This window comes from Zingiber officinale, chromosome 9B (genome assembly GCF_018446385.1).
Source record: "Zingiber officinale cultivar Zhangliang chromosome 9B, Zo_v1.1, whole genome shotgun sequence".
Taxonomy (NCBI): Eukaryota; Viridiplantae; Streptophyta; class Magnoliopsida; order Zingiberales; family Zingiberaceae; genus Zingiber; species Zingiber officinale.
In genome coordinates this window covers 116,877,798-116,894,394 of record NC_056003.1, presented here as the reverse complement: position 1 = coordinate 116,894,394, position 16,597 = coordinate 116,877,798, and the positions used below count along the sequence as shown (strand labels likewise).

The 16,597-nt window shown below is 38.5% G+C and overlaps 1 protein-coding gene across 2 annotated transcripts; it reads right to left on the bottom strand.

Moving 5' to 3' along the window:
• Positions 1 to 329: 329 nt before the first annotated feature.
• Positions 330 to 1,567, bottom strand: LOC122022335 (transcription factor MYB30-like). Of its 2 annotated transcripts, none has more exons than XM_042580295.1 (3): positions 1,305 to 1,567; positions 1,101 to 1,230; positions 330 to 1,009 (listed from the first exon to the last, which is right to left on the bottom strand). In XM_042580295.1, the coding sequence occupies exons 1-3, from the start codon at positions 1,441 to 1,443 to the stop codon at positions 403 to 405; spliced, it is 876 nt and encodes a 291-aa protein (XP_042436229.1). In that variant the 5' UTR covers positions 1,444 to 1,567; the 3' UTR covers positions 330 to 402. The 2 variants fall into 2 exon arrangements, with proteins under 2 accessions (XP_042436229.1, XP_042436230.1); XM_042580296.1 differs by having other exon boundaries at positions 1,311 to 1,565.
• Between the last annotated feature and the right edge of the window lie 15,030 nt (positions 1,568 to 16,597).

The window sequence follows — 16,597 nt, the reverse complement described above, 5'->3', positions numbered from 1 at the left end:
ATAAAATTTTATTCTTGAGGACAAAGGGTACATTTTTATTATAGCAAAAGATAATTATACTTATCCTAAATATTTTTTATAGTCAATTCCTAAGTTATATGAAGAAAGATAAATCATAGAATCAAATTATAATCAACCATCAAATTAATTAGGAAGTGGGAGGAATTTTTTTCCGATATTCTTCTTCAACTTGAAGACAGAGTTGCTCAAGTGTCTTATTCAATGAGACCCACCATGCATGCTTTCTAATTTGCCAATTTGGCTTCACATGTTTCACTCTAATAAACACTAATTAATTCTAAATTAAAAGGACCTAATTAAATACTTTATTTAATTAATTAATCAAAATTAGTAATTAATTTACATTCCACACAAATTAATTAATTAACTATTTGTGATTAATTAGTTCATCACCATGCTGAGGAAGCTCTCTTGCTGCTCCTCCCCTCCAACACACTCATCAAACAACCAGGATTCCAGGAGATGGAAGGGGGCAGCTGCCGTCGTCGTCGTCTCCGGTGATCCCTCCTCGAACTCAAACATTGTCGGCGGAGGCGGCGCGATGTAGTTGGAGGCGCTCATGCTCATTTGGCTTGAGGTGGAGGTGGCTGGACTAGTGGTGCTAGTTGTTTTCTTCTTTTTCTTCTTCATCCATCCTTCCAGGAGCCGCGAGATGTTCTCGGTGCTCGCGGCGTAGGTCGACGGCGCGAGGGGGCTATTTCCGCGCCTAATTGTGGAAGAAGACACTGGATCCTCCATGGACAATGCTTCCGAAAGGGCGCGCTTCGCCATTTCGACATCCATCTGGAGGCACCTCTCCCACTGGCCCTTGGCCTTCGGCACGGAGCTACTCACCGACGATCCGCACCGAGTAGTAGTGCCCCCGCATCGGTCTGTGACTTCGGAAGCTTCGGTCTTGTTCCGGAGCTTCTTCTTCAAGTGTGTGTTCCAGTAGTTCTTGATATCGTTGTCGGTTCGCTCCGGAAGATATGAAGCTATAGCCGCCCACCTGATCCATCCATTTCCAACAGATAAACACATCAAATTAGGTCAAAAGTATCAATACTGGATAATAATCTCGAATTGATTTCGATCGATACCGATTTCCCAGAAGAGCTTGGAGGTGGACTATGAGCTTCTCCTCTTGCTCGGTGAAGGCACCGCGCTTGATCCCCGGCCGGAGATAGTTCGTCCACCTTAGCCGGCAGCTCTTGCTGCACCTCGACAACCCTAAATCAATCCCACAACAAAAACCAAATCAAAACCCTAATTCCGACCCAAGGAGGAGAAACCCCTCTCGGTACCTATACCGGTGTTAGTAGGAACAGCCCTCCAGTTGCCGGCGCCGTGCTGTTGGATGTAGGAGACCAAGAGGATGTCCTCCTCCGGCGTCCAAGGCCCTTTCTTCACTCCATCCTTGTCGCAGCAAGGCGGCCGCCCCATACCGATACTGATATCGAAATTTCAAAGAGAAGGTACTAGAGTAGTGTTTCTCTCAGGCAGCTAGCCCTTGGGAGGCATATATAGGAGCTGACCGCCATCATCTAGCTAGCTAGCCAGCCATGGAGATCCAAGTGGAAGGAGGAAGAGTAGTCAAAGAAGACAGATAGGTGCATTTAGTGAGGGGCAAGCTAAGGACACCTCAAAAGTCAGCTTGCAATTGAGGGGGGATGATGCGTCGTAGAACCGCGTCACATTCAATGGGAGGGGGCTAGCTAGCTTGTTGCAGGGAGTTCAGTATATAAGAACCCTAATTGTGGATCGGATCATATTTGGGTGCCACAAATGGTGAAGCTGTAGATCTTTTCTTACCAGCCGGCCGGCACTGTTTCGGGGAGAGTTATCAGATTTTTTGTGCTCGTCCGCTTTGATTTCTACTCATGTGGCAAAAAGGTGACTCGTTCATCCCAAATATCTCTCAACGTCAATACCAAATATGTGTGAATGCCAATTTGCTTAGAACCATCAATCATTTAAAGAGTGATTTGATATGGTTACTCTTGATCATCTTTTGTTTATCATAATGAGCCATTTTTGCTTTCTTTAGTTGACACACTTTGCACTTGTTGGCAAAATAGTTTGGTAATCAATAAATCGAATATAGATATAGACGACTATTTTACAATATAACTATTGTAAATTAATTTTTCAAGTGAATGAGAAATTGATATTTATGATTATTCGAATAATGAAGGGTTGATATAAGATGATTGAAAATATTGACTCGTACACGAGCTAGTTTCGTGGAAGCAAATACACGAGTACTAATGTCAATTCACGTGGAACCATTTAAAGAATGATTTGATATGACTACTCCTTAGTCAGCTCCACATCATAATGAGCTCATTTCCACCTGTTTTAGTTGGCATATAGCCTTGAACTTGTTGGAAATTAGTTCTACAATCAACAAATTGAATATAAATATGGATGGTTTTTTGCAAGTAGATCATTTTAAATTAATTTATTAAGTGAATAAAAAATTAATGTCTATAATTATAATTATTTGAGTATAATAAAATGTTAATACAAGATGATCGGACAAAAATATTGAATCCCATTGGTGCTGGATTCGTGAATGCAAATTCATAAACGTTAATTCAAGTATACATACATGAATGTCAAATCATACAAAGTGATCTATTTCTTCAGAAAATAATAAATAATAAAAATAAAAATAAAAGGCAATGGGTGGCTGACACACTCTGACCTCTCCTTCAATAGCTCGAGCAATTGCAAGGCGGAGGTGGGTGTACATTAGCTGCCGATCACAATGCCATCAATCCAGCGGTCAACGCGTTGACGCAAAGTCAAATGAAATCCATATATGCATCGGATCTATCTCCTTCCATTTCCATTTTGATTCACTCAGACATTTTATATTTTTCTAGATGATTATGTTCGTGCACTATTCTAGTCTTAGTTTTTTAAAAATTGTTCAATTAGGTTAACGTTCAAGCCTGATTTCGAATTTAAAAATATTATTGAAGGTTTATGAACGTGTTCATTAATAGATTCACTGTGTATATATATATAATATCAATAAATATAATAATATCTTATAATTAAATTTAAAAGTGAAACAATACTGTTTTGATACTAGGACTCGAGCTTGTTTAAAGATATGAAATGATAAGTTAATGAGCCGAGTTCAAGTTAAATGATCGTTATTTTCAAATCGAGCTCGAGTCATTCGTAAACTATTTAATTTCATTACGAATCGAGCTCAAGCTTATGAATTAAAGCTCGAATCGAATCCGAGCCGAGCTTAAGGAAAAACCAACCGATCAAGCCAATCTCGAACCTCTTATTATTTTACTCGACTCAATTCGATTATATCCTTAGTCGACCGTCGACATTCATATAGAGTGACCGACTATAGTCATCTATGATTACATATTGATTTAATTTTAGAGATGTTGAGAATTCAATTAAACTCCTACATTGGAAAATTTTGGAAAATATCACGATTTAAAAAGATGTAAGATATCTCTCTATTGATATGAGACCTTTTGAATAGAATCCAAGAGCAAAGGTATGAAGGCTTACGCCCAAATTGGATAATATCATATCATTATAGGAATATGTGAATATCCTTTTGGTCATAACAAATGGTATCAGAGTCATGACCTAGATCAGATGTCATGTGGGGCGACCTTGAATGAAGTCAAGGGAAAGGCCCGGAGCCGGTTAAGGTGACTGGATGCTGCGGGAAGGCCCAGAACAAGTCAGAGTGACCGAATGTTCGCGGGGAAGACCCAAAACAGATCAGGATGACTGAGTTAGGGTGACCAAATACTGGCGGGAAGGCTCGAAGCAAGTCAAGATGACTGAATGCGGAATGCTTGCAGAGAGACCTAGAACAAGTCAGGAGTGAACGCCGAATATTTATGGGGAGATTCAGAGTAAGTCAGAGTGATCAGATGCTTATGAGGAGGTCCGGAGTAGATCAGGAGTGACTAAATACTCACAGGGAGACCCGGATTATAAGACTAATTATGGTCCTTCATTTGAAGGGAGGATTATTGTGATACAATCAAAGCCCCATATTAGAAAAATATGAAAAAGATCATGAGTTTAAAAGGATGTAGGATATCTCCATTGGTATGAATCCTTTTGGGTAAAACCCAAGAGTAAAGTCATGAGGGCTTAGATCCAAAGTGGACAATATCATATCATTGTGGAGATATGTGAACATCCTTTAGGTATAACAAATCCGCAAGCATCCATCTAGTCACCCTGACCTGCTCCGGGCTTCCTCGCCAGCATCTAACGATCACTCCTAACCTACTTCGGGCCTTCCCACGAGCATTCTGTATCCGATCATCCTAACTTGCTCTGGATCTCCCGCGAGCATTCAATTACCTTTACTTTTAATAGTTATAAAATCATTTACTGAATGTCCGTAATACAATTCATAGCATTAGAGAATTTATTATTGGATCACAACTTGTGATTATCTATACATGTGTAATTATGAATGTACTGGGATTTCCATAGTAGTCGAAATGATGCATTTGGATATCATCAATTCTATGAGACTAGCACGGGTTATACTCCTTGGTTAGGTCTGTTGGTGCGGTTTGCACTATAGATTTAACCCAGGTTTTGATGAATGACAAATCAGGTTAAGTTAGTTTGTTGTTGTCTGACACTTTGATCGAGTGCGCAGGAGAAGTCCAGACAGGTCGACGGGCTGACCGGATGTCTGGCACGAAGCCCAGCTAGGTCGAAGGGCTGACCGGATAGCTGGCGAGAAATCCAAGCGGGTCGACGGGGTGACCGGACGCTTGGCGAGAAGCCCAGCTAGGTCGACGGGCTGAACGGATAGCTGGCGAGAAGTCCAGCTAGGTCGACAGGGTTGACCGGATAGCTGGCGAAAAGTCCAGACGGGTCGAAGGGCTGACCGGACGTCTGACATGTAAGTAAGGTAAGTCACTGGAGGGGAGTGACTGCGAGGACGCGTTCCCGGGAAGGGAACATTAGGCGTCGATCCGGCTTAGATCCATTTCGGATATCTAAGTTGAGATCGTGACTAGATTCCGGTCTCGGAAAGACGGAATCTAAGTCATACTTTTTCTGTTAATTCATACTTTATAAATTGTGCTAACAATCTGTGTTGCAGGATATATTTTGTCTCGGACTAACCTTATTTTGCAGGAGAAGGAATCTCTGGAAAAAGGTGGTCCGGGCGCCCGGAGGCAACTTTTATCCTCTGCGTCGCCTCGCCACGTGGAGCATTATGACTGGACTTGCCACGTCGCACCAGGGCGCCCGGAAGGGATCCAGGCGCCCGTAGCAGCATATAAAAGAAGCCCCAGGGGTGGAGCTTCAACATAATCTCAGAATTCCTAGATTGCTTTGCTGCTCTGTGCTCCAGCGACGCTAGCAAAGCTCCGACAACGCGCCCTTGCTCTTTAAGCTTTCTTTTCTGTCGGTATAGCTTTGTGTTTTGTTTCATTAGCATTTCTTGCACTCTTTTTGTAATCACATTCGAATTGCTAGTGATTGCCCAACGAAAGTACTCAAGGAGTACGGGCCTTCGAGTAGGAGTCGTCACAGGCTCCGAACGAAGTAAAAAACACCTTGTTCAGTTTGCCTAAGTTTTTTTATTATTCCGCTGTGCTTAACTCTTATTAACGCGATTTTTTCGAATCGATATTCACCCCCCCCTCTATCGACGTTTCACGACCCAACAAGTGGTATCAGAGCAGGTACCGCTCTGATTTGGTGCAACCACCAACCTTACGCCTTTCGTTTTTTCCCTCCAAAACGGTTTTTGAAAAATACATCGTCATCTTTTCACCATTGTTTAGTATTTAAAAAATATTACATTTTCAAAATTTTGAAATAATATTTTTTTCAAATATTTTATTATTATTTTATTAATATTTTATTATTTTTTCTGAAAATAGTGAAATATTATTTTTTTTCAACACTACTAATCCAAGACCAAGTCTTGGGATTTTTTTTTCTGTTTCTCTGTGTGCAAGAAAACTGACTCTTCAAGAAGGACGGAACCCCCATGAACCACCACCATACGATCAAGATTTCAACTATTGGAAGCGATTAATGGAATGCTTCTTAGGAAGCATAAACTTTGATTATTGGCTGATATTGAGAAATCCTTCTCAGAACTCAGAACTCAGAACTAAACACAAATGTAAGTAAAATCATTTGTAATGTTTTACCTAACAATGTTTTATGCAGAGTAAAAAAGTACAAAGATGCACATGAGCTTTGGACCCAATTGATCAAACTTCACGAGGAGCCGATGGAGCTCGAGGATCAAGTAAAAATCGAATCCGAACTCGGGTTAGATCCAATTGAAAAGCCTATTGAATTAGGGGTTGCGCTCAAGGTTAGTGATATTTACCAAAATACCCCTGCTAATAGTAGTTTAAAAAATATGAGCATTGATCTGATTATTTCAGAAAATATATGTGAAAATAATGTAGTTGACAATAATTACAAAAATACCCCTAGAATATTATCTGATAAAACAAATCCAATTAATTTAAAAAATTCAAACTTGAACCTAAACAAATCTGAAAACTCAAATGATAGAGATGACAAGGTCAATATTGATCTAGATAAAATTAATAAATTATTTAATAATCTAGACAATATTAATCTAGAAAATCCTATCCAAACCCAAGATAATTTAATTAATAAAAAATTAAATTTTAATGATAAGAATAATCTAATAAATTCCACTAATTATATCAACTTAAAAAATAAAGAAAATATAAGAATAAAATCAAACACTTTGATAAAATCAAAACTAAATTTAACAAAATTAAAATTAAATGTTAAAAATAACATATTAAATAAAGATAATCTGAAAAATTCAAAATTAACAATTAATAAAAGGTTAAAAGATAAACCTTTAAGGAAATATAATTCAAACAATTTAATTAATTCAAATTTAAAAATGAATAAAAACTTAAACTTTAAAAATAAGTTATTAAAGAAAGATAATTCAATTAACTTAATAAAAGTGAAATTGAAAGAAAATTTAAATATTAAATACATTCTCTTAAAGAAAGATAATTTGACTAATTTAATTAATTCAAAATTAAAAACTTGAATCTAAATTATAAATTAAACATTAAATTTTAACCAAAACTTAACTATAATAAACCCATAACTAAAAACTAAATTAATAGCCAATAATTCAGGGGGAGGCTCCAGAATAGCCGGCAGCTCCAAAACTAACCTACCCGACAGGGTAACCCTAACCAACCTACCCGAAAAGGGTAACCCCAACCAACCTACCCGACAAGGTAATTAGGACTAGTTAAAGAGGGTTCAAGTTTAACTTGAATCATGGTCAAGTTTAACTTGAATCATGGTACTGGTGAAGTTTTTTGATGATAGTACGTTGGGGAAGCTTGGGCATCGCATGTCTAGAAAGATATGGCTTCAATCTTGTGCATTTGGCCAAGTGGAACCGACCGAAGCTACCTTTAAATGGATCCTAACTAGTTAGACCAAGGTTTAATACTAAGCTCCGTGGATAGGACTATTCAGAAAACCTCGAAAGGTTGGTTACTTCTAATGACGTCCAAGTGACTCACCAAGCTTAGAAGTTTATCCGAATAATGCCTATTTGTTGAGACCAAAGTTAAACTTGAATCTAACACAAGTTAAACCAAACTCTGTAATTAAATCTAATTCATCTCACAAAATTATAAGATTCCCTGATTAATAATATAGATCGGGTGAGATGAATAAGGATTAAATTAATTAATTTTCAAACGAAATTAAAATTAATTAAAATTAAAATTTGAATTTCAAATTAAAAATAAATTTCAAATTTCAAATTAAATTAAAATTATATTTTTTAAAAAACTATTTTAAAAATTAAACTTAATTTTTTTTAACTTAAAAATTTATTTTAAAACTTAATTTTTTTAACTTAAAATTTATTTTAAAACTTAATTTTTTTTAACTTAAAAATTTATTATTTTAACTTAAAAATTTATTTTAACCTAAAAATTATTTTAAATTAAAATTTTATTTTAACCTAAAAATTCTTTTAACTTAATTATTTTTTTTTAAAAAAAAACCTTTTCAAAAAAAAATTCTTTTAAAAACTATTAAAACTTATTTTAAAAATTCTTTAAAAAAAAAATATTTTTAACATTTGAAAATCATTTTAAAAATTCTTTAAAAAATATTTTAAAAAATCTTTAAAAACAATTTTAAAACTTCTTTAAAAACTTTTTTTTTAAAAAAAAATATTTTAAAAACTTTTTTAAAAATTCTTTAAAAACTTTTTTTAAAAATTCTTTTAAAAACTATTTTAAAAAAATTTCTTTAAAAACTCTTTTAAAAACTCTCTTAAAAATTCCTTAAATTTTTTTAAAAAATTCTTTAAAAACTTTTTTAAAAATTCTTTTAAAAAAAAACACTTTTAAAAATTCTTTTAAAACTTTTTTTAAAAATTCATTAAAAACTATTTTAAAAATTCTTTAAAAACTCTTTTAAAAATTCTTTAAAAACTATTTTAAAAATTCATTAAAACTCTTTCTAAAAAAAAATTCTTTAAAAACTTTTTTAAAAATTCTATAAAAATTCTTTTAAAACTTTTTTTAATTCTTTTAAAAACCTTTTTCAAAAATTCTTTAAAAACTATTTTAAAAATTCTTTAAAAACTCTTTTAAAAATTCTTTAAAAATTATTTTAAAAATTCATTAAAAAGCCTTTTTTAAAAAAAATTCTATAAAAAATATTTTAAAAATTCTTTAAAAAACTATTATAAAAATTCTTTAAAAAACTATTTTACAAATTCTTTAAAAACTATTTTAAAAATTCTTTAAAAAATTTTTTAAAAATTCTTTAAAAAATTTTTTAAAAATTCTTTAAAAAAAATTTTAAAAATTCTTTAAAAACTCTTTTAAAAATTCTTTAAAAACTATTTAAAAAAAAATTCTTTAAAAACTCTTTATAAAATTCTTTAAAAACTATTTTAAAAAATTCTTTAAAAACTATTTTAAAAATTCTTTAAAAACTATTTTTAAAAATTATTTAAAACTCTTTTTAAAAAAAAAAAATCTTTAAAAAATATTTTAAAAAATCTTTAAAAACTTTTTTAAAAAACTATTTTAAAAATTCTTTAAAAACTCTTTTAAAAATTCTTTAAAAACTATTTTAAAAAAAATTCTTTAAAAACTCTTTTAAAAATTCTTTAAAAACTATTTTAAAAAATTATTTAAAAACTATTTTAAAAATTCTTTAAAATCTATTTTAAAAATTCTTTAAAACTCTTTTTAAAAAAAAAAAATCTTTAAAAAATATTTTAAAAATTCTTTAAAAAACTATTTTAAAAATTCTTTAAAAACTATTTTAAAAATTCTTTAAAAAACTATTTTTAAAAAATTCTTTAAAAACTCTTTTAAAAATTCTTTGAAAACTATTTTAAAAAAAAAATCTTTAAAAACTCTTTTAAAAATTCTTTAAAAACTATTTTAAAAAAAAATTCTTTAAAAACTCTTTTAAATTTTTTTTAAAAACTATTTAAAAAAAATTCTTTAAAAACTCTTTAAAAAGTCTTTAAAAACTATTTTAAAAAATTCTGTAAAAACTCTTTTAACAATTATTTTATTTTAACTTAAAAAATATTTTTAAAATCATTTTAACTTAAAAATCATTTTAACTTAAAATTATTTTAACATAAAAATTATTTTAATTAACTTAAAAAATATTTTTAAAATTATTTTAAACTTAAAAATTATTATTTTAAAAACTTTTAAAAAAATTTTAACTTAAACTTAAAATTAAACTTAAACTTGGTCATTTTAAAACTGAATCAAACGTATGTTAATTGACATAAAGCATATTATAAAAATCATTTTAAATTCCTTTTAAAATGCTAATTTTGAAGTCCCTTTAAAAAAAATAAATAAATATATAAAAATAATAATAATAACTAACACCTTCATTGCCCAACTCAATCAGGTAATATGAAATTTAAATTATTTCACTAAGTATTAAATTATTAAATCAAGTAAAAACTAATCAATAAATTATTAATAATGCTTAACTGTTATTGAATTAATAAAATCTTATCTTATTTAACCTTAAACTAAAGTTAAGCGCCTGAATCTAAAATTAATTAATTAATCAAATTCAAATAAACAGTTATACCAAGTGATCCTGTCTGAACGTTGAATCAACGGACGCTGGGCACGTGGCGCTCTCCTCGTTGCTGACGTAGATCTCCGATCGGTCGGACGGCGCTCCGGCGAACCTGCACAAAAGTCGGGCCGGGAAGGGGTTCCCGGCGACGACACTCCAACGCTCAAGTCAGGCAAGCAAGCAGTGAAAAAGTGGCTCCTAATCTTAGAATGCCTACCTCCGGCGAAGGGTGAGGACCCTTTATATAGAGCTGTGAAGAGGCTCGGACACACATACCGAGGTGTATACGTGTCCTCTATCCATACCTCGGTATGGGCTTATCAGAAGAGCTTACCTGACACCATACTGCTATAGTCCGAGCACATCTATGATGGGACAACGGGATCCTCTGTTGTAAGATCTTGCGTATGGCCTGGTCGTTGAACATACCCGCTGTCAGGAGATGTTCCCCCGATGTTTCCTTTGTCCTTATCTCTTCTTTTCCCGCGCCGAGCGGCCAGCCGCTCGGCAGGCATAGGTCCGACCGGGCGTAGGTATCGGTCCGACCGGGTGCTCGGCTGAGAGTGTTCCACAGCAACGATGCTTTATGCTTCTGCCGAGCGGGCTATCCGCTCGGCCAGGTGACCCTTTTCACTATGAGCGTCGGAAACCCGCCCATGGTCGGGTTGTCTTCTGTCCGGCCCGGGAAGCTCCTGGTCGAATGTCAGGTCGGCTCGGCATACTTCCGTTCGGCCCTGCATCCTTCCGTTCGGCCCGGCATGCTTCCGTTCGGCCCGGCATGCTTCCGTTCGGCCCGGCATGCTTCCGTTCGGCCCGCATGCTTCCGTTCAGCCCGGCATGCTTCCGTTCGGCCCGGCATGCTTCCGTTCGGCCCGCATGCTTCTGTTCAGCCCGGCATGCTTCCGTTCGGCCCGGCATCCTTCCATTCGGCCCGGCACCCTTCCGTTCGGCCCGCATACTTCCGTTCGGCCCGGCATGCTTCCGTTCGGCCCGCATGCTTCTGTTCGGCCCAGCATGCTTCCGTTCGGCGCGACATCCTTCCGTTCGGCCCTGCATGCTTCCGTTCGGCCCGACATGCTTCAGTTCGGCGCGAACTTGGGGTTGATCTCCACGTGTCTTTGACCCTCCGCCCATGAGGGTCCGCTCGGCCATATGCCTCTGTTCAACGAGCGTCGGAACCCCTAGTCCCGTCGAGTCGTCTTTGTTTCAGTTGTGACCCCGTTTGACCGACCGGTCTCCGCTTCTCCGGTCGGACGTCGGATACTTTGACCTCCCCGCGGCGTTGACTTCCCCCATAAAGGGGGTCCCCCGTTCTTACCACCGGATCACTTGCCTCCCCTTCAAGTCTAGTCGAAGGAGGCGATTAGTCCGACTGACTGGACCATCAGTTCGACCGAGCAGCGCCATGAAAATACCATCCGCTCAGACGAATATATTCTGCTTCGACATAAGAGGTTATTCACTGGATGTTGGTGAAGTATCTTTGGGTACTGAGCCGAGCGGAACACGTAGGTGGTCGAACGATATTGATGGCGAGTACGAGTCCCCTTGATCCCCTTTTTCCGCTCGGAGCGTTTATAGACGCCGGCTCGTCTCTCGATTTTTAACGTCGGAGCTCGACGGTCTTCCGCTCGGAGGGTTTATAGACGCCGGCTCGTCTCTCGATTTTTAACGTCGGAGCTCGACGGTCTTCCGGCCGGAGGATTTATAGTCGCCGGTCCGACTCTCGATATTTAACGTCGGAGCTCGACGGTCTTCCGCTCGGAGGGTTTATAGACGCCGGCTCGTCTCTCGATTTTTAACGTCGGAGCTCGACGGTCTTCCGCTCGGAGGGTTTATAGACGCCGGCTCGTCTCTCAATTTTTAACGTCAGAGCTCGACGGAAGGCTAATTTTGACACTGCCGTTCGGCGAAGCTATTTGCCATCCTTTAATTATTTCTACTTCCTGCATTACAAGGACATAGGCGACCAAAACATATATAAAATTACATCAGCGCACCTCTCACCCAGCTCGATACGGCTGGAGATGATTTGCGCTTCATGGTTGATCCAAGTCCCAATCCATCTTCATCTGCTCGGCGGTGCTCCCCCTTGAATGTCGGTTGGATCATTGTCTTGGGGGAGGCGTCCGCTCGGGGATCATTGCCTCCGCTCGGGGATAATTGCCTCCGCTCGGCCACCTGATGCTGACGTTGTTTGTTGCTTCAGCCGCTCGGCTTGCGCATTCTCTCTCTGTTGCTCCACGAGCTTAGCTGCTCTTGCCTTAATTAGAGCGTCGAGTTCCTTCGTGGAGAGCATCACCGTGGGCGGTCGTCCAGCCTCGTCCATTGCTTCCGCTCGGATGCAGGTGCGTTCCCACAGACGGCGCCAAATTGATCCTGTCTGAATCGCTGAGTCAACGGATGCTGGGCACGTGGTGCTCTCCGGTTGCTGACGTGGGTCCTCGACTGGTTGCATGAACCTCCGATGAACCTGCACAGAAGTCGAGCCGGGAAGGAGTTCCCGGCGGCGACCCTCCGACGCTCAAGTCAGGAAAGCTAGCAGCGAAAAGAGTGGCTCCAAAATATCAGAATGCGTACCTCCAGCGAAGGGTGAGGACCCTTTATATAGAGCTGTGAAGAGGCTCGGGCACACATACCGAGGTGTATACGTGTCCTCTGTCCATACCTCAGTATGGGCTTATCAGAAGAGCTTACCTGACACCATACTGCTACAGTCCGAGCACATCTATGATGGGACAACGGGATCCTCTGTTGTAAGATCTTGCGTATGGCCTGGTCGTTGAACATACCCGCTGTCAGGAGATGTTCCCCCGATGTTTCCTTTGTCCTTGTCTCTTCTTTTCCCACGCCGAGCGGCCAGCCGCTCGGCAGGCATAGGTCCGACCGGGCGTAGGTATCGGTCCGACCGGGTGTTCGGCTGAGAGTGTTCCACAGCAACGATGCTTTATGCTTCGGCCGAGCGGGCTATCCGCTCGGCCAGGTGACCCTTTTCACTATGAGCGTCGGAAACCCGCCCATGGTCGGGTTGTCTTCTGTCCGGCCCGGGAAGCTCCTGGCCGAATGTCAGGTCGGCTCGGCATCCTTCCGTTCGGCCCGGCATCCTTCCGTTCGGCCCTGCATCCTTCCGTTCGGCCCGGCATGCTTCCGTTCGGCCCGCATGCTTCCGTTCGGCCCGGCATGCTTCCGTTCGGCCCTGCATGCTTCCGGTCGGCCCGGCACCCTTCCGTTCGGCCCGGCACCCTTCCGTTCGACCCTGCATGCTTCTGTTCGGCCCTGCATGCTTCCGTTCGGCCCAGCATCCTTCCGTTCGGCCCGGCATGCTTCCGTTCGGCGCGACATCCTTCCGTTCGGCCCTGCATGCTTCCGTTCGGCCCGGCATGCTTCAGTTCGGCGCGAACTTGGGGTTGACCTCCACGTGTCTTTGACCCTCCGCCCATGAGGGTCCGCTCGGCCATATGCCTCTGTTCAACGAGCGTCGGAACCCCTAGTCCCGTCGGGTCGTCTTTGGTTTAACTGTGACCCCGTTTGACCGACCGGTCTCCGCTTCTCCGGTCGGACGTCGGATACTTTGACCTCCCCGTGACGTTGACTTCCCCAAAAAGGGGGTCCCCCGTTCTTACCACCGGATCACCAAGGATACAGAGATAATAATATAAGTGTTACTAAATTAGACAAATGTGTTAGGGCTTCTGAAATTTAACACAACCAAACCTTAGTATTAACTTAAGGGGGAGTAATAAATAAGGAGGATTAATTAAAGGAGTATCAAATTCAGGGGGAGGTTTATTTTTTAATTATCTCATTAAGTGTTATTTTTTAATCTTTTTTTTAAATCTCTCTAGAAAATTCTACCTCATTTAAAAAAAAAAAACAAAATCAAAATTCTACTTTGAATATTCTTAGCAAATATTTTCAAAATTTTATGTCAGGTTCAGGGGGAGGAATTAATTAAAATTTTCCCTTTATTTAAAATATTTTAAAATTTGTGTTTTGAAAAATGTTTTCTTAACAATTTCTTAAACCTATTTTTGAAAACTAACTCTTATAAAACTAAGTAAACTAAGTTGTTTTTAAGAATTGGGTTTTACTTTTTATTGAAAATTGATTTTGAAAATTAGATTTAACTTAGTTTTGAAAATTGAATTTAAAAATCTAGTTCTTAAAATTTGATTTTACTTAATTTTGACAATTTGATTTAAATTAGTTGTAAAAATTGCTTTGATATTGAAAATTGTGAAAATTAGATTTTTTTTTAAAACTTAAGTTTACAAAATCATTTTTCCTCAATTTTGAAAATTGAATCTTTTTGTTGAAAAATAAATTTCAAAGTTTTAAAACTGATTGTTTCCTTAAATCTAAAACTTAGTTTTAGAATTTTGAATTTGTAAACTTATGTTTGAAAAGCGTTTCAAAGTTGAAACTTGTTTTGAAAATTTAAACTTGATATTGAAATTTAGAACTTATACAATTATGTTTGAAAATCAGACTATCTAAACTTAGCTATTTTTCTAAACAGCTAATGCTTTAAACAAGTTTTCAAAAGTTTAACTCCCCCAGATTAACTTGACATTCTTTCTCTTTATCTGCTTATCTTGACATTTCAAAAATCTATGTTTACTTAATCAATGCTTATTTTTTATGAATGCCAAAGGGGGAGGGTTAGGTGGTTAAGTTAGCTAAACTCATTTGAAAATACAAACTAACTTAAAAACCACATTAAATGCATGTTGTTTTATGCATATGTTTACACTAACTTAACCAGGTTGTCATTTCATCAAAAAGGGGGAGATTGTTGGTGCGGTTTGCACTAACGATTTAACCCAGGTTTTGATGAATGACAAATCAGGTTAAGTTAGTTTGTTGTTGTTTGACACTTTGATTGAGTGTGCAGGAGAAGTCCAGACAGGTCGATGGGCTGACCGGATGTCTGGCACGAAGCCCAGCTAGGTCGAAGGGCTGACCGGATAGCTGGCGAGAAGTCCAAGCGGGTCGACGGGGTGACCGGACGCTTGGCGAGAAGCCCAGCTAGGTCGACGGGCTGACCGGATAGCTGGCGAGAAGTCCAGCTAGGTCGACAGGGCTGACCGGATAGCTGGCGAAAAGTCCAGACGGGTCGAAGGGCTGACCGGACGTCTGGCAAGTAAGTAAGGTAAGTCACTGGAGGGGAGTGACTGCGAGGACGCGTTCCCGGGAAGGGAACATTAGGCGTTGATCCGGCTTAAATCCATTTCGGATATCTAAGTTGAGATCGTGACTAGATTTCGGTCTCGGAAAGACGGAATCTAAGTCATACTTTTTCTGTTAATTCATACTTTATAAATTGTGCTAACAATCTGTGTTGCAGGATATATTTTGCCTCGGACTAACCTTGTTTTGCAGGAGAAGGAATCTCTGGAAAAAGGTGGTCCGGGCGCCCGGAGGCAACTTTTATCCTCTGCGTCGCCTCGCCACGTGGAGCATTCTGACTGGACTTGCCACATCGCACCAGAGCGCCCGGAAGGGATCCAGGCGCCCGGAGCAGCATATAAAAGAAGCCCCAGGGGTGGAGCTTCAACATAATCTCAGAATTCCCAGATTGCTTTGCTGCTCTGTGCTCCAGCGACGCTAACAAAGCTCCGACAACGCGCCCTTGCTCTTTAAGCTTTCTTTTCTGTCGGTATAGCTTTGTGTTTTGTTTCATTAGCATTTCTTGCACTCTTTTTGTAATCACATTCGAATTGCTAGTGATTGCCCAACGAAAGTACTCAAGGAGTACGGGCCTTCGAGTAGAAGTCGTCACAGGCTCCGAACGAAGTAAAAAATACCTTGTTCAGTTTGCCTAAGTTTTTTTATTATTCCGCTGCGCTTAACTCTTATTAACGCGATTTTTTCGAATCGATATTCACCCCCCCCCTCTATCGACGTTTCACGATCCAACAAGGTCAAGCAGTTATTTTCTCACAGACTGGAGATATTGGGATGTCGAGAGTTAAACGTGGATACTAGCTATGATAACTAGTTCATTGTACTAACTCACTGTAAGACTTCATATGATTCTCTACATATATTTAGATATGTCTGTGAAAGTTTTTACTACAACTTGAGTGCAAGTTTCCTTCGACTTGAGGTATACAAGTCATCTTAGTCATGAAGACTTATACTTTGACATTTTAAGCAAGCATCTCATTGAGGTGTGGACTAGGGATGATTGGGTATAAGTCGAAGTGTCCGAAGGTGTTTAGATAGCCCATAGAGGATTCACCGCTCCTTGCGAGGAGACGTATACCCTATGACCACTTGTTAGAATTATTACTCAAAGTTTTTAGCCAAAACATTACATGCTAAGAGTATGAGACTCTTTTAAACATGTACGAGTAATTAGAATATGCAGAACGAGAAAGAATTACTTGGCTAGGTGTAACGTAGTTAGTCTAGTGAGGACTGACACATAAACCATGTCCTGAACCAATTGGGT

Bases quoted from the DNA above. Each gene is read 5' to 3' on its own strand.
- LOC122022335 (XM_042580295.1), bottom strand. From the start codon at position 1,443: ATGGGGCGGCCGCCTTGCTGCGACAAGGATGGAGTGAAGAAAGGGCCT. The intron at 1,231-1,304 runs GTACCGAGAGGG...GGATTGATTTAG, and splicing joins TCCTACTAACACCGGTATAG to GGTTGTCGAGGTGCAGCAAG. The intron at 1,010-1,100 runs GTATCGATCGAA...TGGATGGATCAG, and splicing joins CAAGCTCTTCTGGGAAATCG to GTGGGCGGCTATAGCTTCAT.